The sequence below is a fragment of the Vitis vinifera genome, chromosome 19 (assembly GCF_030704535.1).
Source record: "Vitis vinifera cultivar Pinot Noir 40024 chromosome 19, ASM3070453v1".
Taxonomy (NCBI): domain Eukaryota; kingdom Viridiplantae; phylum Streptophyta; class Magnoliopsida; order Vitales; family Vitaceae; genus Vitis; species Vitis vinifera.
The window spans coordinates 13,220,287-13,246,645 of NC_081823.1; the positions used below are offsets into that span (position 1 = coordinate 13,220,287).

The window sequence follows — 26,359 nt, forward strand, 5'->3', positions numbered from 1 at the left end:
TGAAATTTGAAACCAATGGTGTTGTTTAGTGTTTTCCCACTAAATTAACCTCAGGGATTGTGAACGAACTTAACCTTAAATATTATTGTGTTTGCTTTCTTCACCATAGAGCACAAACATTCATGAAAATCAAAATATGATTAAATAATCTTTTATTTGTTTCATAAGCCCATGTATTTGAGTTGAGGCCTTTGAATTAAAATATTAAGGTCCAAATTTTGTTTCTATGGTTTTACTTTTCAAATATCTATTATTTTATTTAGGAATAAAAGATTTGAAACACTAATATTTTTAGGTTTTTCCTTAGTGTTTTGGAATTTATTTTATAGGGAAGTTAGTTGTGCTAAAAAATGAAGAAAAAAGGAAAATCATAATTGATTTATAATATTAATTAATTCAAAATCATATTTAGGTCTTTAGCTTCTTGTTGAATAGCCTTACAATTCATCTTCTAGATTTTCATCTATTTCACTTTTAAAATTAATTTTTCTTTTTTAATAGAAATCTTTCAATCAAGTGTTTAAATGTTTTTTTTTTTTTTTTTTGGCTCTCCATCCTTTCCAAATTTTAAATTAATAGGAATAGTATTTTGTATTAACAAATACATGCACTATGCTAAAAAACTTTGGTCTCATGTGATTTTGCTTCTAAGAATTCTCTTATTTCCATTTTTGTAATTAAAAGGGTGTGATTATTTAAAAAAAAAATATGCTATTAATCTTTACTTGAATTTCTATAATTACTTTTTAGAGATATGAAAAGCTTCATTATTCTTATATTCAACAAGACCATGACCTTTTGGGTGATTTTAAGCAACTAGCAATTGTTAACAATGCATAATTAGAACCCAAATTCTAAGACAAATTGTACATCACATATTGCTCTCTTCCCTTTCTACATATATATTCTCTAAAAGTACATGCACTTATAATTTTTGCTTTATGAAATTAAAGAGGTAAATGGATGAATTGGCAAAAGAATGTATATTATTCATTGGATACATTACAACTCTTAAATATATACATGACTTTCCAAAGGACATATGAACTATACAAGGTATACATACATCACTCCTAAACATAACAATTGATCATTAACTACTCTTGAATTGTAGGAGAAATTGATTCTCTCCTAATAGAAATAATGCATTAGAGATACACAGAAATTTCTAATCAGTCATATTGAGAGGGATTACTCTATGGATCAACACAACTCCAATGTTCGTTGATGGAGGCATCATGAAGGATCATAAATTGATCAAGGTGGATAGCACTTTTAGGACGTGAGTGCCCATTCCCTCCTTCCCAGATTTCCTTGTAGTTTCCTAGCAGAATGACTCTCCAGCTGGGCAGAAGTTGATTTGTCCAATTACAAAACAACCATTTATCAGTTATGTACAAATTAAGTATAGAAAAATCATGCATTGATCCTTATCATAATGTCATAATTTTGCTTCAAAAACTAAGCCAAACATTTGATCCATGACTAGGATGAAATTGAACTGACCATGATTCAAATTGATGTCCATTATGCTTGTGAGATCTTGCTTCCTTATTTGCCCTGGCCAATATTCTTGGCCAAGAAAAAGAACAAAAAGGTCTCAACACTAGAATTCATATATAAATCAACACATACCCATATGTATCATTTTTGGAAATTCACATAAGATTTCACATGTAGAGAACCAACCAAGAAAAGAGAGAGAAAAAGAAGATTGCTGGATTTTGATCAGATGGAAAATATTATCCAACAAAGCAGTGTACTGTAGAGATGTTTCTAGCTTGATAAATGTTTTCTATGCCATGCTATTATTTCAAATCTAGAAGCAGGTTGCTAGTGTTTCAATGCTTAGATCAGTAAAACCATGAAACAAGCATGTGTAAAGATCAAAAAGAATTTCATATAGAGGAAAAACTTGTGATGGAGAGAAAGAGAGACGTGCCTTATGAGCAACCAGTAACACTCTCACAGGAGATCTTTAAGTTCTGCTTCAGTAAATATCCGTTCATTCTCATTTGTGCCAGCATCAACCACTGTAACAAAGAGCAATTAAAAACAATAGAAATATACAATCTTCCAATTTTGCTATAAAGAAAATCATCTATAACCCATTGTAGGGTTCACTTGGTGAGAAATAAAAAGGAAGAAGAAGAGGCAGTCCTCAAAACCAAATTTTGTACTAAACTCATCCATGACGTCCGTAAGTACATGTATCGTTACAGAATATGTAGAAAGGGAAGAGCAGCATTTACTAAAATAAAATATTACTGCTATTGATTTAAAATTTGAAAAGGTTAAACAACCCAAAAACATATAACATGATCGAAAGATTTCTATTCAAAAAGAAAACTAATTTTAAAAGTAAAATAGGTAAAAATTTAAACGATGAATTATAACGCTCTTCAAAAAGGATATTTGAGAAGAAATAACAATTCAAAAAAAAAAAAGATAAATGAAAGTTGCTTTTACCCTTGCTAAATCATTGATTTGATCAATATTATCTTGAATTCTTTCATACTCTCCTTCATCATCACAATTACTTTTACCTTTATTTCACCTTCACCTTCACCTTCACCTTCACCTTTACAGAGAAGCATCTTCAAGCGACTCATGGCAACGAGATATAAGGTCCATTATATATTATCTCACAGAGTCTTAACATCGTTAAAGTTTAATGTTTTATGGGAAAATAATCCCATTCCTATCTATTCCAATCTAATTATACCATGTTTGGATTATTATATTAAAAAAAATTCACAATGATTTGTCATTTTCCATGTTTGGATTTGTATATTTAGAAAACGTTAATTATGATAAATCCATAAAAGATAATTTTTGGCAACTTTTTTTCCTATTCATAATGATAGCTCAAACATTTAAGAAAAATTAAGGCTATATTTGGTTCCCCGAAAGTATTAGGGAAAGAAAAAAAGTGGAAAATGATTTTTTTCATATTTAGTTTTACGATATAAAAAAATGCATAGAAAGTCAATTATTAGATTATGGACACCAAATTTTGGGAAAGTTGCATGTAGTAGATAGTAGGTCATGAACTTGAAAAATTGATTAAATTGAATTTAATCAATTTTCATCTCAATATAATTCCATAATGTATTGGAGTGCAGTTGATTATTGAGAAAATAAAGGTTAATCTTAATATGGAAAGCACCCAAGAGGGGGGGTGAATTAGATTTTAAAAAATCTTTTTCAAATACAACAAATTTAAGCAAAGGAAACAAAAATATAAAAAGATAAGGTTAGAGAAAGTAAACTCAAATTTTATAGTGATTTGACACCCCTTGCCTACGTCCACTCTCTTTAAACTACTAACCGAGTGAGGGTTCCACTATACTTAAAGTTTCAACCAAGCTTCCAACACCTTTACACTTGGATTTCGACTCCAATGGGCTCTTACACAATCCCTTCAAGTCTTTGTTCACTTGAAACTTTTAACACTCAAATAATAAGTTTAAATTTCTTAACCTAACTCAATAAGGGCTCAAATACAACTTAAATGCTAGAAAGAATCATAAGGGTGCACTAAGGAATATACAAGTGGAGGTTTAATGCACCAAGGAAAGAATGAGAGCTTTTGAGTCAAGAACAAGTAGGTAAACAAATAAATGTAGGTGTTCTCTTGCTCATAAATGAAGTGGAGCTCTCAATTTATAGGTTTTTAACCTCGAAAACCAAAATGCCAAAAAGCAACCTTGATCGGTTGAGCTGGGGGTCGATCAATTGACTAGTCATTGGGCAATAAATGCATGCCAGTTGATCATTAGGCCTCGATCGGTCCTTGATCGGGAAGGCATAGCCCTTGATCGAGAATGCAAAGCTATTGGAAGAGAGAGAACATTTTTTGCATCTCTCGACCGAACATCAATCGAGAAGGTATAACCAGTCGACTAATACCTTAATCGATCAATGGTACCCTAACCGATTGAGTCGGTTTGCCAATGCCTCAATGGATTCACCATTTTTTGCCCGAAAACCTATATTTTTTTATTATTATTATTATTTTGACTTCTAACACTTAGACAAGGTCTTTAAGTAAATTAATATGTTAATTTTGAAATGATTTGCCTAAAGTTCATTTGATAAAACTTGAGTTTTGATAGAAATGTAACTTTAATGCATAAACCGAGTTTTTAAAGATGCATCAAAAGATATGAAATCCCTAAGTGCACCCATGCATTCATCTTACGTATGTTTCCTATGATTAAAGGGTTTTCCAATTGTCTTGATTTTGCATCAATTAGGTCATTTGATGAATTTCCAAACTAACACCTGAAATTCTTTTTAATTCAAAATGATTAGCAACTTAACCATAGTTTGTTATCATCAAAACGCGATTAGGAGAATTCATGGGCTAACAATTCTCGTTAATGGAGTATTTAAGTAACTTCAAAACTAGGTTTTGAGAAAGTCAATATTTTTCTATGGATCATAGTGGTTCTTGGTTGAGCTCATGGTCTTTGTTGAAACAAAGGTTTGAGGGAAATTAGAAGTTTAATCACATATGTGCATAAGGGCAATCGCTAAAAGTGTAAGGTTGTATAAGAACTTATGATTATTTATTTTGAGGTTTTATATAGAATCATTCATTTATGTGTATAAGGGTATTTTTGCAAAAAAAAAACAAAGTAAGGTTGCACATAATTAATGAATAATTATTTTGGTTTTTTCCCTAGATTGGACTAATCAATTAACTAGAGCCCATAGGGCTAATTAATTAATTAGGATCCAATGAGTTATATTAAGTGACCTAAGCCAAAGTTGGGTCAAAGTCACTTAAACCCATAAGAGAGGGTATATAAAACCCCTTAGGGTTTTCGAATTAGTTAACTTATTCATTCCATTCTTTCAAAGAGAGCTCTAACCTCCATCTCTCTCCCTCTTAAGTATGTAGCCACTTTAAACATGTGCCAAGGATCAAAGACAAAGCCATTGGGTGGAAGGTCCGTAGGCTTTTGAGATCCTTACATCAATTGGAATAGGATTTGGGAACATCTAGATTCAAAGGTATGATTTTTAACACCTAAATCTAATTTTTATTACTTTTGTTGTGTTTAGATATAGTAGCTAGCTCAAAGAACTAGAGAGCATGCACCCTGTGATCTTGGTGCTTCCTATTAAAGACTTATAGAAATAAGACTTAGACATAAAGAATTGGGTTTATGTGATCGGGCCTCTAGCTTATAGGTTAATGATGATATTGATGTGCAATTGGTCTTTTGAAGCATCAGCTCATGCATTGTCATCGAATGGGAAATCCATTTCAAGTAGTCGCTATAAGGTGATAGCTAGCTTTTTGTTTTTTACTCTGACAACAAGTTAAAAATTGAAAATAAATTTATATTAATGCTTAAGCTTAACATGAAAACAATAATTTTTTTTAACTTATATATTAAGTTTTTTTACAAGCGACAAATTCTTTGATTAAAGTAATTAAAAAAAAACTTTTATTATTGATGTCACAATCGAAATCATTTGACTTTTCAAAACCAATAAGTTAGAAGTTAGCGACATATTTTATCCAAATTAAATATTTATTTTCATGTGAAAAAATTAACAAAAATAATTTATTTTTAACTCTTATTCAACGTGTCTTTTAATTTCTATGTTCATATGCAAGAATTGTATTTTAAAAATCCTTTAGTTAATGTTAGGATATTTAAAAAAATTATAAAACCTAAATAAATTATGTTTGGGCGTTGTTTAATATAGTTTTTATCTTGATACTTCTTGAATGAGTGCTTTTACTTTCAAATGTTGTTAACGTTTCAAATAGGGTTTTCATAATTATATTTTTTAAAAAATAAACATGGGATAATTTTTTTTTTATTAATAGCAGGTGGTTTGTCTTGTCTACATTATTAATTGATTATAAAACAGATAAAAAAAAAGTTCAATAGTGAATATAATAAATAAAAAATTAAATACCAGAGAATTATAAAATAATAATAATAAGACAAAAATAGAAGGATGAGGCAGCTCAAGTAGTTAGGCAGTAGGCGGTAGCCGCCATCCCTCTGGTGACTCTCGTACACTCTATAAATAGAAGGAAGGGGGCAACACTTATTCTTTTTCTCTCTCCACATGACTCATCCGTCTAGGTTCCTCGGCGGCGTGAACTCCTCGGCAATCGTATCGAATGAGTCCGCCGCCGTCCAGACCGGGCTGCTCATCATCCTGGCCGCGCTCCTCTGCGCCCTAATCTGCCTCCTCGGCCTTGTTGCAGTAGCTCGCTGCGCCTGGCTCTGCCGGATCTCCGGCGCAGCGAACCTCCCGGACGGTTCCGCTCCTCAAACTCCGGCCAACAAAGGCTTGAAGAAGAAAATCCTCCGATCCCTCCCGAAGGTTACCTACGCCGCCGAGACCGCCGGAAATCCAACGGACTGCGCTATCTGCTTGACTGAATTCGTCGGAGGAGACGAAATCCGAGTGCTGCCGCAGTGCGGGCACGGGTTCCACGTCGGATGCATCGACACATGGCTAGGATCTCATTCTTCTTGCCCTTCGTGCAGGCAGATTCTGGTTGTTGCCAGATGTCGGAAGTGAAGAGGAGCTCCAGCAAGCTCCAGATGCACTGGAGCTGAGACGGAGTCCAGATTGAAGGAGAGAGAAGACGATGTGAATAGGTTTCTACCTTAGCTGGGGGACCTCTTCCGTCAAATTGAATGCTTTCAACTTCCAATCAATCTAGGGTTTCAAAAAATCTGTAGTCTTGTATTTGTAATTTCTCGGTGATTGTTTTTCTGTGCATGTAAAATATATTACCAATGCGTTAGAAATTTCAAATGATTCACCACAGCTAACTAACCAATTCCTCAAGTTGAACATTTACCTTGTGAAGAGTACAGGTGACTACTACAACCACCATCTAAAGGGAGAATACCAAATAAAATTTCAGCCACTTAAATCAAGAAAGTTGTTGACTCAGTTGCCATTTTGCCACATCGGAGTGCATCTCATAGCAATAGATTAATTCAGATTTGTCCTCTAATCACTTCACTAATAAAATTAAAATTTAGCTAAAATTTTTATGAAACATCTCTCTTTTTCCGACATCATAATTCAACATGTCATTTCTTATACCTTTAATCTCTTCCTATAATTGAGCTAAAACCAGGACATTATAATTAAAAACAAGGCCATTACGGTTATTTATGTAGGAATAAAATTTACCCATTCGTTGATTTTTATGCATCAACCAATAACCAATCTTTAATTGACATGTATTAAATGACTAAATAAAAATCCACATTAATAACAAAAGTTATAATAGTTGTGGCAAATAAAAAGATGTCGAGAGCATAACTCTTGTGATACATAAAATCCTTCTAAGTGTACTATACATCTTTGAATAAAATAAAGGCATGGGGGCTACACAAAGGAGAAACTGTATTCTAATGAAATATAACTAAATTAATTAATTTTATGATTAAGAAATAATATCCACATTTTTTTTGTAATTAAGGTAATAATCTTAGTAACAATAATTATCTATAAAAAAAATAAGGGATAATTCAAAGGGAATTTCTCAAATTTTATGCCTCTTTGACTTTTAAAGAAGCACGTCTCAAATTTTATCTCTCTTTGGCTCTCAAAGAATACTTGCACAGTTTGATATGTAAGAAAAATTGTAGATATCTAACTTTAAATTTTGAAGGTATTTTGGTAAAAAAAAAATGTAAGGTTGCACATAATTTATGATTAATTATTTTGGTTTTTCTTCCTACATTGGACTAATTAATTAATTAGGATTCAGTGAGTTATATTAAGTGACCTAAGCCAAAATTGGTCCAAAATCACTCAAACCCATAAGAGAGGGTGTATAAACCCCCCTTAAGGTTTTCGGATTAGTTAAATCATTAAAGCCCTAACCTCCATCCCTCTCCCTCTTAAGTGTGTAGCTACTTTAAACATGTGTCAAGGATCAAAGACAAAGCCATTGGGTAGAAGGTCTGTAGGTTTTTGAGATTCTTACATCAATTAGAATAGGATTTGGAAACATCTAGATTCAAAGATATGATTTTTTACACCTAAATCTAATTTTTATTGCTTTTGTTACGTTTAGATGTAGTAGCTAGCTCAAAGAACATGCACCCTATGATCCCGGTGTTTCTAACAAAAACTAGTTTAGCAAAGCATAACTTTAGCTAGCGGTGACTCACTTCCAAGTTGCAACAAGCTGAAACCATGTGTCATATAAAAGCTAACTAATCTAAGTTTCCTAACCAATTCCTCAAGTTAAACAGTTACATGCGACAGTGAAAAGTTTAAGTGACTACTACAACCACCATCTAATGGGAGAATACCAAATAAATTTATCAGCCACTTAAATTAAGCAAATTGTTGACTCAATTGCCCTTTCCTAGTGAAACTTTGCTACTTGTGTATATCCCACATCGGAGTGCTTCTCATAGCTATACATTAATTCAGATTCGTCCCCTCGAATCACTTCACCAATAACATTAAAATTTAGCTAAATTTTTTATGAAACATCTCTCTTTTTCAGACTTAATAATTCAGCATACTATTTCTTATACCTTTAATATCTTCCTATAATTATGCTAAAATCAGGGAAATTATAACAAAAAACAAGGCCACTACGGTTATTTATGGAGGAATAAAATTTACTCATTCATTGATTTTTAAGCCTCAACAAATGACCAATCTTTAATTGACACATGTTAAATGACTAAATAAAAATCCACTTCTGTAACAAAATTTATAATAGTTGTGGCAAATAAAAAGATGTTGAGAGCATAACCCTTGTGATACGTAAAATCCTTGTAAGTGTAATATACATCTTCGAATAAAATAATTTTATGCATATTTGACTTTCAAAGAAGAATTTCTCAAATTTTATGCATATTTGGCTTTAAAAGAATACTTTCAGACTTTATTACATGAGAAAATTAGAGTGTATTTGAAAGTAATTATATTCAAAATGTTTTTAATGAAAGTGTTTTTTCTAAAAGTGTTTTTAGAAGAATTACCTATAAAACACTATAAGTGACTAGTCTACACTACAAGTAATTTTTCAACACAACAAAATTGTTTCATAACTTTTTTCAAATACCTTATTATTATTGTTGTTGTTGTTGTCAGAAACACTTTTTAGGTTATAAGTGTTTCTAAAAAAACACAATTAAATAGACTATTAGTTATAGATATCTAACTTTAAATTTTCAAAGATTTAAAAAACAAAAAGTTCAAAGAATAAAATTTAAAAATTTGGAAAAACCAAGTTCCAAGTGTCATCAATTTGAGATCAAGTTCTTGGTCAAGCAAAGGACTAAGTCCTAGATCTAGGCTTGGGTCCAAAGGTAAGCTAAGCTCAAACTTATGGGCCTAAGTCCAAGCCTAAGTGGGTGTTTAATAAAACTTAATATATATTATTTAATGATTTAAATTGACTTTTAAATTAAATTATTTTTAAGTTTTGAACTTAAAACTTATTATTTATTATTTATTTTAAGTATTAAAGTTGTTTGATAAAATTAACTTAAAATTTATTTTAAGTTATTGAATTAACATATTTTTCCCATTAGTTTTAATTAATATTTTTATTAAAAAATTTAACTAATATTTATTTTTATTAATTTTAAGTAATAAATTTGTTTATTAAATATTCATACTTAAAGTATTATAGATTTATATGATATAACTTTAAAATATTTACTAGAAAAAATGAGTCATGGATTTGGAGTTATAGTTGTTAAATATATTTTCATTAGATGTGGACAAATAAGACAAAAAAATTTGGGATTAAGAATAAGTTAACTATTTTGACTTAATATTTAAAATCATTCAAATTATATTTAACAAACATGTTTAATCTATTTAATAACTTAAATTAAGTTATTAAATCACTTTAAAGTATTAAATTAATTTACCAAACACTCATCACTAAAATAAGACTCCAATCAAATATATATATATAGATTGTCACTTATATTTGATTATTATATATACAATAAAAATTCAATTTATTTATAATCTTGAGAAATTTATGCATAGATTAAATTTTTTTTCTTTTTTTGTTGTTTCTCATGAATAATTAAAAGAAAAAAAGAGAGTAAAATAGCACTTTTTTTAAAAATAAAAATAAATAAACACTCCAATATTTTTCCTATCACTTCAATAGACCCTCAATATATCTTAATCATATTGTCTATTGTCTAGTCTATTCAACCCTTTTGGGATCCTATGTGACGTCGGACAATTAATGTGTTAGGTTTTCAATGGGCAATCAACTATTTTATAATGGCAATAGACAAAGCCTTGCACTCGGGATCTTTTCCAAGGGATCGTTCTTTGAATCCAATGATTTTTAAACCATTAACTTTTATTATAAGGATAACCCAGTCCATGACAATGGGATATGGACTACTTGGATGTCTATTTTTTCCTAATTTCCACATGCAAACTGACAAATAGAATGTTAGAAAAAGAAATCTGAAGAAAGAAGAATTGAGAGAAAAGATGAAAAGAATTCTCTTCATTTATCCATTAGAAAAATACAAGGCTGCTCTGTTATATAACAGAGTAAAATGGCTCAACAAACTGAACGAGAAAAGCGGAAACAAACTAAACAAAACAACTCAAAAATAGCTCAGCTACCAATAATGACAAAACTACCCTTCTAGTAAAAAACAACTAATACAATCAATCCTAATACTCCCCCTCAAGATGGACTAAAGATGTTCTTTAGACCCATCTTGCCAATAAGAAGCTTAAAAGAAGAAGGATGAAGGGCTTTTGTCAAAACATCTGCTAACTGGTGTTCTGTAGAAACAAACAGAGGCTTGAGAACCCCACTTTGAACCTTGTCTCGAACAAGATGACAATCAATCTCAATGTGTTTTGTGCGTTCATGAAACACGGGATTTTCAGCTATATGTAAAGCAGACTGATTGTCACAAAAAAGAAGAGCAGGAGCAGAATGATCTATACCAAAGTCCTTGAGAAGAGCAAGAAGCCAAGTAATCTCACAAGAAGTATTGGCCATAGCACGATACTCAGCTTCAGTAGAAGAGCGAGAAACAATGTGTTGTTTCTTGGATTTCCATGACACCAAAGAATTCCCCAAGAAAACACAAAAACCAGTAACAGATCTTCTCGAATCAGGACAACGAACCCAATCTGAATCAGTATAAGCCATCAAACGAAGCTCTGAATTACTAGGAAAGAACAAACCCATGCTAGGATTACCTTCAAGGTAACGAAGGATTCTTTGAGCAGCATGTAAATGGGGCAATTTAGGACGAGAAATGAACTGACTAAGTCGACCTACAGCATAAGAAATGTCAGGTTGTGTTAATGTCAAATATAACAGCTTCCCAAGTAGCCTACGATGCAAGCTAACATCAGGAAGATCAACCCCCTCATCCATGGATAACTTGACATTAGCTTCCATAGGTGTACTAGCAACTTTGCAACCTAAATACCCGAAATCAGAAAGCAAATCAAGAACATATTTTCGCTGAAAAACACAGATTCTAGTAGAGGATTTAGCAATTTAAGACCAAGGAAATACTTGACATCACCCAAATCCTTCAGTTTGAAGAGTTTATTCAACTTAGATTTCAAATCAGCAATGGCCCCTTGATTATTACTAGCTATAATCACATCATCAACATAAACAAGAAGAGCAATGAACAAGCCATCAACATTTTTGATGAAAAGAGAATGATCGGAAGGAGATTGACTGAATCCCAAGCCCATAATGGCAGTAGAAAACTTAGAAAACCACTGTCTTGAGGCTTTTGAGACCATATAAGGATTTATGAAGCAAACAAACAGCATTCGAAGGCAAAGACTCCCCCTTTCTATTATAACCAGGAGGTAACTTCATATATACTTCCTCATTCAAGTCTCCATGAAGGAAAGCATTGTTCACATCCAATTGTGACAAATGCCAACCTTTAACAGCAGCAATAGCCAAAAGCAATTTAACAGTCACTAGTTTTGCCACTGGTGAAAAAGTATCAACATAATCAATGCCTTCACGTTGAGTATACCCTTTGGCCATTAAACGAGCTTTATACCGTTCTATGGTACCATCAGCCTTATGTTTAATTTTGTACACCCATTTACAGCCAACGGGGTGCTTACCAACAGGTAAACTAACAATGGACCAGGCCTTATTTTCCTCAAGAGCCTCTAATTCACAATCCATGGCAGCCCTCCATTCTGGTATTTCAGCAGCCTTTGCAAAAGAGCTGGGTTCTGAAATAATGGAAACTGAGAGAGAAAAAAGTTTGTAAGAAGGAGAGAGCTTATCATAACTCAAAAAATGTTGTATGGGATGAGAAGTGGAGTGAGTTTCAACATGAGCAACAGAGTTGATTAAAGAGCAGTGATAATCTTTCAAATATGAAGGTTGTTTGGAGACTCTTGTTAGTCGTGAAGAAGGAGCAACTTGAAGAGGTGGCTGTGAAACAACACGAGGAAGAACTGAGGAAGATTGATCATTATCAGCAGCAATACAAGGAAGAACTCGGTCATGAAACAAATCAGAAGAAATATCAGGAGAAGAACAGGGATTTGTCTTTGAAAAAGGAAAGATCTCTTCATGAAAAATAACATTTCGAGAGATAGATATGGAACGTGTCTCTATATCCAGTAATTTGTATCCTTTAAAACCAAAGGGATAACCAAGAAAAACGGCTGCTTTGGCTCGAGGTGAGAATTTTGTCCTGTTAGCTTTCAAAGTAGAAACATAACACAAGCAACTAAAGACCCGCAAATGACTATAATCAGGCAGCTTATCATGTAGGATTTCAAAAGGAGTCTTATTGTTTAGAAAAGGACTTGGTGTTCGATTGATTAAGTATACTGCAGTGAGTATATAGTCACTCCAGTAACAGACAGGAAGGCTGGACTGAAAAAGAAGAGCACGGGCCACATTTAGAATATGCTGGTGTTTCCTTTCTACCACAGAATTCTGTTGAGGAGTTTCAACACAAGAACGATAGTGTATGACACCAAGAGAATGATAGAAATTGGAAAGAAATAATTATGGAGCATTATCTGATCTTATGGCCTTAACTTCCTTACCAAACTGCTTCTTTACAAAAGCAAAGAAATCTGGAATATATTTTTGAACTTCAGATTTATTCTTCAACATATAAACCTAAGTTACTCGACTATAATCATCAACTATAGTCAAAAAAAATTTGTAGCCTTCAACACTGCCAACAGAAAAAGGTCCCCATATATCTAGATGCAAAAGATCAAAAGTGGAAGAACATCTTTTATTAAGAGAAATGTAAGGCAGACAACGCTGCTTAGCTAAAGGACATACATTGCAGGGAGTAAGATCAAAGGATGAATCAAAATCCAATACAGATTGTAGACCTTTTAAACGACTAAAAGAAGGATGTCCAAGTCTAGAATGCCACAAAGAAAGAATATTAGAAGTAGGAATCCGAGAAGCTGCAACAAAAGCTTTATCAGCAACAAAACTGTCAAAATCCAATTGATATAACTGACCTTTCCTGCTACCCTTCCCAATCATCTTGCCCCGAGATGGTTCCTGAATAATGCAAGCATCAGGAGTAAAAACCATTGAAAGAGATAAAGTGTCTGTAAATGCACTCACAGAAAGTAGATTATATCTGAAAGTAGGCACAAACAACACATTTAGAAGCTTGACATCCTTCGAAAGAATGACCGAACCAACTCTATCAATAGGGACAGTAATACTAGTAGGTAAAGTAACTCGAACATTTTGAACAGCAATAGAAGAATCAAATAGAGAAATGTCATTGCAAACATGATGGGTGGCCCCACTATCAATAATCCAACCTTTATTTTGGATTTTAACTTTATTACCAACAAAATTAGACACTGATGGTCCTGTTGAAGAATTCTCTGTGGAAGCTGAAGAAGTAGAGCTTAATTGGTTGGTTAAGAGTTGAATCAATTGTTGACACTGCATGGTAGTGAGGGAAGAAACAGTGGATTCAGAAGAACCTGCATTCAAAGACTCAAGGACTTCTGAATTGTTAGCCATTGAGCTTGAATTAGGGCCTTTATTTTTTAATTTCCATCCCGGTGGATACCCAACAAGTTTATAGCATTTATCTTTGATATGACCTTGGAAACCACAATAAGAACAAGTAATTCTATCCCTTCTAGTTTTAGAGCCACCTGAACTTCCTGCTGGTGCATTAGAATTAGAGCCAAATGTCATAGGATCAGAATTGTGAGAACCAGAATAAGAATAACCAATAGTCCTGTGACGTTCTTCTTGAATAACCAGAGAAAACACTTTATTAATAGCAGGTAAGGGATCCATCATCAAAATTTGTCCTCTAATCTAAGCATAAGAGTCATTTAAACCCATAAGAAATTGTAAAACATACTCCCTATGTTGATAATCTGTCCAGACTCTCAATCCACCACAATGACATACTGGAACAGGTTGAAACTCCCTCAATTCATCCCAAAGAATCTTCAATTTAGTGAAATATGAATTGACATCCAGCGAACCTTGATTAAGAGCAGATAATTGCTTCTTAATTTGAAAAATTCGAGGTCCATTACCTTGATTAAATCTATCATTCAAATCTCTCCAGATATCACAAGCAGAATCCAAATATAAAAGACTATCTGCAATTTCTCTTGAAACAACATTTATGATCCATGAAGAAATCATACTGTTACATCTATTCCAAGCACCATAAATCAAATCATGAGACATAGGTCTAGAAATCGTACCATCCACAAAACCAACTTTGTTCTTCGCTGTGAGAGCCATCAGCATTGCTCTACGCCAGGTATGATAATTCGCTCCAGTCAAAAGATTTGAAACAAGATTGAGCCCTGGATGATCTCCATTATGAAGAAAATAGGGACTACTCGAATCTTCAACAACAACAATCTCAGAATTCACCTGGCCACCGCGATTACCATTACCAGATCCACCTTTCGCCATGAACACGATCGAGAACAAAGAACAGAGAAAGAGAAGAAAAAAAAATAGAAATTAGGGATTTGAAACCCTAAATGGATCGCTCTGATACCATGTTAGAAAAAGAAATCTGAAGAAAGAAGAATTGAGAGAAAAGATGAAAAGAATTCTCTTCATTTATCCATTAGAAAAATACAAGGCTGCTCTGTTATATAACAGAGTAAAATGGCTCAACAAACTGAACGAGAAAAGCGGAAACAAACTAAACAAAACAACTCAAAAATAGCTCAGCTACCAATAATGACAAAACTACCCTTCTAGTAAAAAACAACTAATAGCGTACGCATCGGGACGCGTGCGGGCACTGTAGCAACGTACGTATCGGGACGCGTGCGATCACTATAGCGAGCGCGACTCGGGTTGCGAGTGTGATTGGAATCCTGAGATGTCGTGAGCCACCATCTCGGGTTTCGTGTCAGCGCTGTAGCACCGTACGCCTCGGGCCGTGTGCGATCACTGTAGCGCGTGCAACAGTGATTGTATCCTGAGAGGTCGGGAACCACCATCTTGGGTTACGTCGAGACACTGTAGCAACATACGTCTCGGGACGCGTGCGATCACTGTAGCAACGTACGCATCGGGACGCGCGGGGGGGCACTGTAGCAACGTACGTATCGGGACGCGTGCGATCACTATAGCGAGCGCGACTCGGGTTGCGAGTGTGATTGGAATCCTGAGATGTCGTGAGCCACCATCTCGGGTTTTGTGTCAGCGCTGTAGCACCGTACGCCTCGGGCCGTGTGCGATCACTGTAGCGCGTGCAACAGTGATTGGAATCCTGAGATGTCGGGAACCACCATCTCGGGTTACGTCGAGACACTGTAGCAACGTAATCAATCCTAATATAGAATGTGAACAAAATAAGGACAGCATGGTAATAATGATTGAAGAATAATATATAAAGCATTCCATGGAATATATTTTCTTTTTTAAAATAAGCAAAAATAAAAATATAGTAATTTCTATGTATAATATATATATACAAAAAAGTCATTTTTTAAAAATAAAAAATAGAAAATATATTTAAAGAAAGCTTTGCTTTATAAATTATTATTAAAGTCTCATTTTTTAAATAATAAGATATTAATGGGAATGAATCATCTGGTCATTCCAAAGTATACATGGATTGTTATTGATGGTTATTCTTCTTGGAAGATATCATCCATACAAACCACTGCCAAATTTTGCAATGGCCTCAAGTGATAAATGACAAATACAAGAATGATGAATAAAAACAAGTTATATATATATATATATATTATTATTATTATCACAATTTTGTTTTGTCATTGCCATCATTTTTATGCCGGTGGTAAAAACTAAGGAATTTGTCCCGACTTTAAAAAACATGATTACATGATTTTAACATGAGTGACTAGACTGATTAACCTAAAATGCGTTTGAAAGTGATTCTAGAAAATATTATTAACATTTTAAACATTTGAATGATAAAAATTTTTAAATATTAAAAACGTTAAAAACACTTCTTAAAATCACTATTAAACGAACTCTTAATATGATTTTAGTAATGATTCTAGTATTTTTAATATTTGAAAGATAAAAAATTTTAAGTGTGAAAAAAAATAGAAATACTTTTTGAAATCAGTATTAAACACATGCTTAGAGTCTATTTGACAATGATTAAGGGAAGCTTTTTTATTTTAAAAAGTGTTTTTGAAAAAAAATAAAAAGTGCATTTGATAGTGATTTTGAGAATTGTTTTTAGTTTTTCTAATACTTAGAAATTTTTATTTTTCAAGTATTAGAAATGTTAAAAACACCTCATGAAATTAATATTAAACACACTCTAAGAATAGAGTGCGGTTGTAAGTGATTTTAAAAATTGTTTTTAGTATTTCTAAAACTTGAATAATAAAATCTTTTAAGTATTAAAAATATTAAAAGTACTTTATAAAATTATTACCAAACGGGTTATAAGCGTTTAACAAAATTTATGAAATACTTCTAAAAATTTGAAAATATTTTATAATATTAAAAAATCACTTAAAATATTTTTTGAGAAAATACTTATATTAAAAATACTTGCAATGGTTTATAGGTCCAGTTCAAAAGAGCACTTGCGGCATCGTGTAATAAGAATTGACGTAAGCAAAGATGGTTATACAATGAAAATTTTTATACCATAAATTACAGAGAAGTTGAAAAGCTAATATTGATAGAGACCATTTAATACACAATGTACAGGCTTGGAAATGAGAACACGTGTTCCTATCGTGAGGCAATAAGAAAGTGTTATATATTTGCCGGCCATAGCTTGCCAACGAGTAAGACAAGAAGTGATGGGCCTATTAATATAAATTGATTCTCTCAACTATGAAGTAATTTAGAGGTCGCTCCTTGAAGTCTCTTCCAAAGTGGAAATGAAGCTTAGCTCAGTTGCAATCTCCTTTGTTTTTATTACTCTCTTGATATATGCATGGAGGTTATTGAATTGGGTGTGGTTGAGACCAAAGAAGCTAGAGAGATGCCTTAGGCAGCAAGGTCTGACTGGGAATTCCTACAGGTTGTTGCATGGGGACTTTAGAGAGATGTCGAGAATGATTAACGAAGCAAATTCCAGACCCATCAGCTTCTCTGATGATATTGTGCAGCGAGTTCTACCATTTCACGATCATTCCATCCAGAAATATGGTATGAAAATGAGCTACTCTTTATCATTGCACTAAAATATATTTAATTGTGGAATTTTCCCCAAAAGATTGTTGGTTTTCTGGTCTTTTTTTTATTAGTTATTTTTCCTGTCCTTTTTTTTCTTCGCTAAGAAGTTATAGTCCAATGGAATTTCAATGGTACTTCAAATTTCCCTTTTCTATATTGGAGTGTAATTTTTAAGATTTGTTTGATTAACAAGAATAAAATAATCCAAATTTGTAAAATTATCCCAATGATAAAAAAAAGACTCATTTTTTGATAAAAAATAAAAAAATAAAATTACTTACTGCTTTTCTTTTCAGCCTAAAAAATGACTTTTTTTTTATTTATAAAAATATCCTTACTGTTTTTCTTATAAAAATATCTTTTTTTTTAAAAAAAAATTAAATAAAAATATCAAAATATTAAGAGATGCTTATATAAAAAATGAACTAATTTTTAAGTTGAAATTCGAGAGGTGTTAGATTTACAAATTTAATATCATTTCATCCTTTTCAATTGTGTAATCCAATTGTAGGTATATATAGATGTCAACTTTGATAAAGAGCTTTATTTACTTTGTAAATTGCTCAATCATTGGGAATTTGTGAATTGTATTTAAATTTTCGTGTTAATTGTTTCTTATCTTTTCAAATTTTGCATGAACTCGTGACTCTTCATTATTAATCACATCAGTATAATTTTCTTTAGATATTTGAGCTTCTTCAATTAGAGAGCCTTGCATTGGCCTCCTTGACTACCCAGGTCCTTTAGATCCTTTCTAACACTTATCCAACAATGGGCATTAAAAATGCAGGTAAAAATAATTTTATATGGTTGGGCCCAAAACCAGTGGTAAACATTATGCAGCCTGAGCTGATTAGGGATGTTCTCTTAAAGCACAATGCTTTTCAAAAACCGCCGCGTCACCCTCTCGGCAAGCTGCTGGCTTCAGGTGTTGCGTCATTGGAAGGTGAACAATGGACTAAGCGTAGAAAGATCATAAACCCAGCTTTCCATCTAGAAAAGCTGAAGGTAATTTTCCAACCGGAAAGCGTGACCCTAATTCCCATTCTTTCTGTGAGAGCAGAATAATGTGTACATAAATACAAACGATATTTCCTTTTATAAATACATTAGAGGATGGATATGGTTAACTTATAGGAAGAAAATAAATTTCTGAATGTTCCATAATTTAGTAGACATTCGCAATTTCACTGCCTTTGGTAATCTTTTTCCTTATGCATGATAAACTTTTTGCATTGCCATATTTTGAATTTTATAGGTTCTCAAGACAGTAACTCAAAGTGCAAATGTGAGACTGACTTCTAAATTTATTAATTGTGTTTGAATTTGTTATAGCACATGGTATCGGCATTCCAATTGAGTTGTAGTGATATGGTCAATAAATGGGAGAAGCAGCTCTCCCTGGACGGCTCATGTGAATTGGACATTTGGCCCTATCTTCAAAATTTGACGGGAGATGTTATTTCAAGAACAGCATTCGGTAGTAGCTATGAGGAAGGAAGAAGGATATTCCAACTCCAGAAAGAGCAAGCACTACTTACAGTCCAGGTTACTCGGTCAGTTTATGTTCCAGGATGGAGGTAGGCATAAAATATTTCAAGGAATTAATCTGAACCTCAGTACTAATACCCAAATGCTATAACTTTCACAGTATCACCAACAACAGCAAAAATAATAACAATAATAATAAAAATAAAAATAAAATAGAAGAAGAAGAAGAAGAAGGAAGGTTTGATTCAGCATGGGACAAAAGCAAGAATAAAATTAATAACTGTTATTGCATTTAAGAACTGTTAAGATGTTTCATTTATTTTGTTAATATGGCTCTCAATTACTAATTTTTGTTTTCCTTTAAGTAGTTTGTCTTCCAATTTTTGGCTTTCTAGTTTAAGAGCTTTCTTTTTGTTCAAATTAAAGAATGTAGCTGTGTCTTCAAAACAAAAATCAACTTCAAGTATCCCCTTTTCTTTTATTGGCAGAACATCTTAGCAAGATGCATGGTGAAATACTACTGCAAAATATTTGTAGACTCAATGGTCAATTAATGTCTGGATGGTTTCATCTTTGGAACACCATGGATATTCCGAGAAATTGAACAAGTACAAAGTCATGGATGAAAATGCATTATTTGTTTCCTGTATTTCATTGATCTTCATTTACTTGGATTACTTCCAAGCAGGTTTTTTCCAACAAAGACAAACAGGAGAATGAGGCAAATTAGCAGTGAAGTCGATGCATTGTTGAAGGGTATCATTGAGAAAAGAGAGAAGGCAATGCAAGCTGGCGAAACTGCTAATGATGATTTATTAGGTCTACTAATGGAATCCAACTACAGAGAAATGCAAGAAAATGATGAGAGGAAGAATGTCGGAATGAGCATCAAAGATGTCATTGAGGAGTGTAAGCTATTCTACCTTGCTGGCCAAGAGACTACCTCGGCTTTACTTCTGTGGACAATGGTTCTATTAAGCAAGCATTCAAACTGGCAAGCTCGAGCAAGGGAAGAGGTTTTACGGGTTTTTGGTAATAAAAAACCAGATGGCGATGGCTTAAATCACCTCAAAATTGTGAGTATCAATCCAATCTATATTCAATTTAGTAACTCTCCTTGAAAAGAATATACTCCTTTTTTTGTCAATCTTGAGGCAAAATATGTTTTGTTTCTGTATCTTTTTTGCTTTAATTGAAAGCTATATGCAAATACTTGGTACTCCAACTGGAATTTTTCTTTCCTTATCTACTTGCACACTGCATCAGCACTGGTGAAAAAGAGGTCGATTTTACTGTAGAAGAAGGGGCGGCCTATTCTTTTCTTTGCGGGAATTTTTTATTTGCTTGTTAGGTTGTTTTAAGTGTGAAGAAAACTTTGTGCAAATACTTAGTATCAATCATTTACAAGACTGAAGAGAATATTGATATTTCCTCTTGCCAAGCGTTTTTTCTTGAAATTTAAACTCTGGGCTATAATAAATTTTCAGGGGGTTCTTAGTTTGTATTCACCAGTTACTGTATGGTTCTATTTGTACATGAAAGTATATATTATGCAAAAATTTAAACGATCTCTTTCATAACTATATTCGAAAAATTCTTTCATAGTTTGATGTATGCTTCTTAGTGATATAGTGTATTTCAATAATGAATTTTCATGATAAAAATATTTTCTATATTGCAGGTTACAATGATTTTTCATGAGGTCCTTAGGTTATATCCACCAGCACCCATGCTCACACGAGCTGTTTTTGCCGACAGCCAAGTGGGAGGATTGTATTTACCAGATGGAGTGCAGATCGCTTTGCCAATCCTCCTAATTCACCACGATGATAAAATTTGGGGAGACGATGCAAAGGAATTCAACCCGGGGAGATTTTCAGAAGGAGTTTCAAAGGCAGCAAAGAGCCAAGTTTCATTTTTTCCATTTGGTTATGGTCCTCGGATATGCGTTGGACAAAATTTTGCAATGATGGAAGCAAAAATGGCTTTGGCAATGATCTTACAACGTTTCTCATTTGAACTTTCCCCATCCTATGCTCATGCACCTATTAGTCTTCTAACTATGCAACCCCAACATGGTGCACATCTGATTTTACATGGACTTTAGTGTCAGAATTCCTGGTATCAGTAGATGTTAATTAGCACGATCTTTAAACCTAGCTAGTGTCGAATTTAAATTGTCCACACTCCCTTTTCCTTGAAATGTGTCCTCTACAAATCCAATGTATTAATAAAATTATCTTTTTGTATGTCACCGTGGGTTTGATTATTGATATCAATTAAATGCTTTGTTTATTACATATATGTTCCTTTGTTGAGCATGTACGGTTGGTTTGTCGCGGAGATTGTATCAAGAATTTTGGTTGTATCAAAATTAGCGACTTTATTAGCTTCTAATTGGAAAAATAGAAATCCTACTTACAACAACTGTATTTGGTATCATGACCAACAACACCATTATTCTCGTCCACCAGAATGCACCTAAAAAAGTTCATCAGAAAGGAAAAAGTGTTACTGTAACACCCCAAAATTAACTTTAGGGGCAAAACAATAAATTATAAATTAATTAATTAATTAATTAATTAAACTCTTTAAAGGTAAAAGAGTCTATTTATAATTAATAATCCTAGGTATAAATTAGATTTTCCTCTTGTCTTCTCTATTCAGAAAACCTTATTAACCAAAAATCAGAGAATTGGAGAATGTAGGGTTGAAGGATTGAAGATTTAAGGTTTGAAGTTTAGATTTTTCGAGGTAAAATTCTAACCCTAAATTAATATATTAGATTTGTTAGTTAGTTTTGAACACAATAAATATTCTTTAGAAAATTTCAATTTAGATTAGGTTTAATTTTTTTAAGATCAAAACATTGGAAACTTGAGATTATGGGTTGTTTTATTGTTGGAAAATGAGAAATTCTAGAAATTTTAAGTTTTTAGATGAAAAAAAGAAGAAGAAAGAGGATGTGTGTGCGTGTGGGAAGAATGAAGTATGATGGGAAAGAAAAGAAAAAATAAATAAAACAAAAACAATATTAATAATAAAGGAAGACATGTACTGTGTGGGAGTGTGTTTGGTGGTTAGTACATATATAATTATATTAACAATGATGGGCAGTTGTTATGTATTGTTTGGTGGGAAAAAAAAATTGAAACCGAGAGAATAAAATATATAAATAGAATGAGGTGAAGTACAAAGTTAGTTAGGTTTATAGTATTATAATTATATTAGTGGCGAATGTAATTTAATAAATAAAATAGAATTTAATTATTGAAATAAATTATAGTTTAATTAAATTGTGTCCCTATGAACAATGAAAATAAAATTAAATGTTTATATGAATTAGAAATTTATTAATTCCTCTAAAATAGGAATAGATTACATTATCTTTTATAATTAAAAACATTAATTTGAATACCTAAGATTTTATGATTTGTCAAACCTATAATTTTAGATAAATAGTAATTGTTATTTCTCTTATGCTTTGTTAGGTGAAGAGTATATTTTCTAGAATTATTTTTCTCCAAAGTTTTTAGGGTCTTTTTTTAATGTAAGGGAAATTAATACAAATTTGCAAAAGAAAATAATTTTTTTTGTTATATATATTGTTTGAAATGTGAAATTGTTATTTTACTTTTGAGCATGGATCAAATATATTGCATGGAAAATGTGTTATAATATTTATTTCATTATAACGAAACATATGGAGATATTATGCTTTTGTAAGTTGGGATAAATAAAATAAAGAATTTGACTCTAGCTTGTTTGGCCTTTGTCAATGGGATATAATTGTTGACCTTTACATTTTCATAGCGGGGAATGTAATTGATTTAGACCCCAACCTCTAGGAGTTTGGTTAAAGGTTATTAGTATTAGTAGTGTTTGATTCCGTCCATCTTAAAAGGAATATTTGAGGTTAACCACCCATTTGTAAGGTCCTACTTAATTGGACATTATTTGTTATTTGATAACCAGAGTAAGAACTATTGAAATGTATTTGATTTGAAATAAATATGAAATGATTTTGATATATATGAAAAATGTTTGGTTGAATAGTTTAAATGTATTAGCATGTTTAACTCAAAATTATTATAAATATAGTACATGTATATCTCTTGTTTCTAAGTATAATTGAAAATATTTGATCCATAAAACCGTGTTAATGTTCCTTATTAGGCTTTGAACTCATCTCTCTTTGTTGATAATTTTCTAGGTACCCTCAGTAAAGGCAAGGAGTGACGGTTAGGAAAGGAAATTGGCTTGTTAGGACTATTGTTAACACTCTTTATTTTGGACATTATTCAGATGTTAAAATTTATTTCCCATTTGAATTATTTGAGTTTGGAGTTATTTGGGTAATAACACTTGGGTTGATGTGTCAGTTTTTATAAATTGATATCTAAAGATTTTAGAATTTATTTATTTTACTATTCTGAACAACAATTTGGTAATTGGTAATTTCTAGTTACAAAAAGAAAGTTTGTGTCATTTCCACTTTAAGCCTTTAAGCTTGAGGTGTGAAATGACTATCATACCCTTGAAGTGGGTTTTAGGGCGTGAAAGAGTGGTATCAGAGCACTAGGTTATAATCTTATTGGAAACTTGTTTTAGTTTACTCTAGGGATAGATGAGTGACGCATTAATTTAAGTTTCAGCTTTATCTTGTATAAATTCCTATTCTTCTTTATAATTATAAATTGTCTGATTGGTTTCTTAGTGACTAATTTAGTTATACCTTATTCTCTATAGAAGATCATGCCACCTAGAATAACAACATCTTCCCAATATTGTTAGGCTAATGATGATGTATTGATTACTACTCAAAAAGTGCTATTTTGTAGCTTGTAATTAAACTCTTTTAAACACTCTTGAGTAGTAATTATTACCTTTTAACTCAATTGACATGTTAAGGACCCTTGCAATCGTTTCTAATCAAAATGTGTTAAGTTTTGGTGTTTTTGATAGCTTTTTGCCCACCAAAGCAATCCAAGAATGAGGGAGAGCTGTATATAGTTCATGGCAAAGCTTTTGGAAGCTCAAATTCATGAAGAACCAAGCTTTGGAGCTCCATAGCCCTTTGCCAAAGTCGTTCAAAGTATGCAAGGAAAGAACAACGGAGAGAGGAAAAATAGAGTGAAGAAAACAGAGGACAACAGCTTCAATCTTATTTCGCACTTTTGGAGCACTTTCCGAAGTCCATTTTCTACATTCTATATACCATTTCAAAGCTCAGGAAGTTAAGAATCCAACGCTTCAAACCGTGTATGATTTGGAGCTGAAATGAGGAAGATATGGCCTTCGTAAGACAACTACATCCAGTTGAAGGACAAATTCGCATCTTGCGAATTTGGAATTCCAACGTGCGAAAGTGATTTTGCAACTTGCGAACTTGGAGCTCAACGTGCGAAAATGGATTCTAAGTTGCGAAATCAACTTGCGAAATTTTCGCAAGTCACCATGCAACGTGCGAAACTGGGATATTTGTGCACCGACTCTTTTAGATATTTTCTTCAAATATTTTTGTATAAATTTCCATTCTTCTCCTTGTAATCCACGAACCATAAGATTTCTTAGCTAGGAAGGTTGGAAAAACTTCTCTATATATATTCCCTTGCATCCATTGTAATAAATATCAATCAATATATAGATATTAAAATATATAGACTATACAGAGCCTTGCTCTGTTTTTCTCTCTTCTCCTATTCTTCCCCATTTCTATTTTCTTAGTAGCCAAACAGCCTCTGAGGGCTTTTCCTCAGAGGATGATTGGCTAAAACTTTTAGTTTCTCAAAGTATGGATGTTATGTGATGGCTTGGATGCAATCCCATGGAAATTTCTCGCACCTGGAAGGTAAGGTAATCATTTTTCATTAATGGTTCATTAATGCAAAGTTTGGTTTTTATTTCCTTTGGACAACTTCCAACGACCAATACTTGATAAGCTTTTGGATTTCTAACCATTAGTTATCTCCTACGAGCTATTGGAAGGTGAGGTTTTCAATTCCAAGTTTTGCATTAATCTGTTAGAACCAATTTCAATGACCATTGAAAGACGAGTTTATCACCTAGAATGACTTTGAGTTGCCAATATTTGGTAAGCTTTTGGCTTTAGACCATTAGTTATCTCTTACGAGCCATTCAAAGGAAGTCTAAGGTGAATAACCATTGATGAAATTCACTACCATCTGTTTTGCCATTTTAAAGGATTAAAACTTGATTTGCTAAATCCATACCGGTTCGGGAAGCAAGCATCACCATAGTTGCAACCCCAAGCGAGGAGCCTATCCTGAGATTTCCAATTTGCATAAGAGCTAGAGCATATCTATCCTATCTTTGAGAAACTTGTTTTTACACCCTTTCATTTTAATCTTTAATGTTAGCTTATATTAGTTTAAATCTTTCTAAAACATTTACATCTTCTTTTAAAGCTAACATCCATAAGAAAATCACCTATTTTCCTAATTTGAATATCACTAGTGTTTGCGAAAACCCTTCCCAGTGAACGATCCTAGAACCACTATGCTATAGTAGCTTGGCTACTTTAGTAATAGTATTTAAGGTATAAATTTTGTTGATACACCTTTAAAGCTAAGCTACCATGAGTCGAATCATGTACCTCATCCACTTGAGGGTTTGCCTCCCATGAATGCAAAAGGACTTTATAGGTATCTTGAAACTTTAACTGGTTTTGTTGAGTGTCAAGCTAGAGTTGCTCAAACTAAAGGTCAAGGACGATCCTCATCTTCTAGGGATAACTAATTTGATGACTTTAAGAAGCTAGGTCCTTTTTATTTTTTTAGCACTTCAGGTCCAACAAAAGTAGAGGCTTAGATTCTTAAGATGGAGAAATTCTTTGATGTCATAGATTGATCTGAGAAGCAAAAGGTCTCTTATGCAGCATTTATGTTAGACAAAGAGGCAAATCATTGGTGGCGTATGACCAAGAGGCTTTTAGAGGATTAGGGACCTATAGCATGGATACTATTTAGGGAGGCTTTCTACAAGAAGTACTTCCCTGATAGTGTTAGACATCAAAATGTGGTAGAGATTGTTTGTTTGGAAAAGATGACTTTGGGTCATAAATGAAAAACGACTTTGGGTTGAGTGCTCTGGGCTGTAAATGGAAAAGATATGACTCTCGGTCATAAATGAAAAATGACTCTAGGTCGAGAGCTCTGAGCTCTAAATGGAAAAGAAATA

The 26,359-nt window shown here is 32.7% G+C and overlaps 1 protein-coding gene and 1 pseudogene across 1 annotated transcript; both read left to right on the forward strand.

Moving 5' to 3' along the window:
- Positions 1–6,009: 6,009 nt before the first annotated feature.
- LOC100267274 (RING-H2 finger protein ATL80-like) lies at positions 6,010–6,808 on the forward strand (annotated as a pseudogene).
- Positions 6,809–17,345: 10,537 nt separating this feature from the next.
- LOC100267392 (cytochrome P450 CYP72A219) lies at positions 17,346–21,459 on the forward strand. The gene is made up of 5 exons (XM_002270465.4): positions 17,346–17,641; positions 18,459–18,676; positions 19,004–19,248; positions 19,848–20,235; positions 20,841–21,459. Exons 1-5 carry the CDS (start codon positions 17,371–17,373, stop codon positions 21,264–21,266), a joined length of 1,548 nt encoding a protein of 515 aa, XP_002270501.2. The 5' UTR covers positions 17,346–17,370; the 3' UTR covers positions 21,267–21,459.
- Positions 21,460–26,359: the final 4,900 nt, after the last annotated feature.

Bases quoted from the DNA above. Each gene is read 5' to 3' on its own strand.
- LOC100267392 (XM_002270465.4), top strand. From the start codon at position 17,371: ATGAAGCTTAGCTCAGTTGCAATCTCCTTTGTTTTTATTACTCTCTTG. The intron at 17,642-18,458 runs GTATGAAAATGA...TTAAAAATGCAG, and splicing joins TCATTCCATCCAGAAATATG to GTAAAAATAATTTTATATGG. The intron at 20,236-20,840 runs GTGAGTATCAAT...TCTATATTGCAG, and splicing joins GCTTAAATCACCTCAAAATT to GTTACAATGATTTTTCATGA.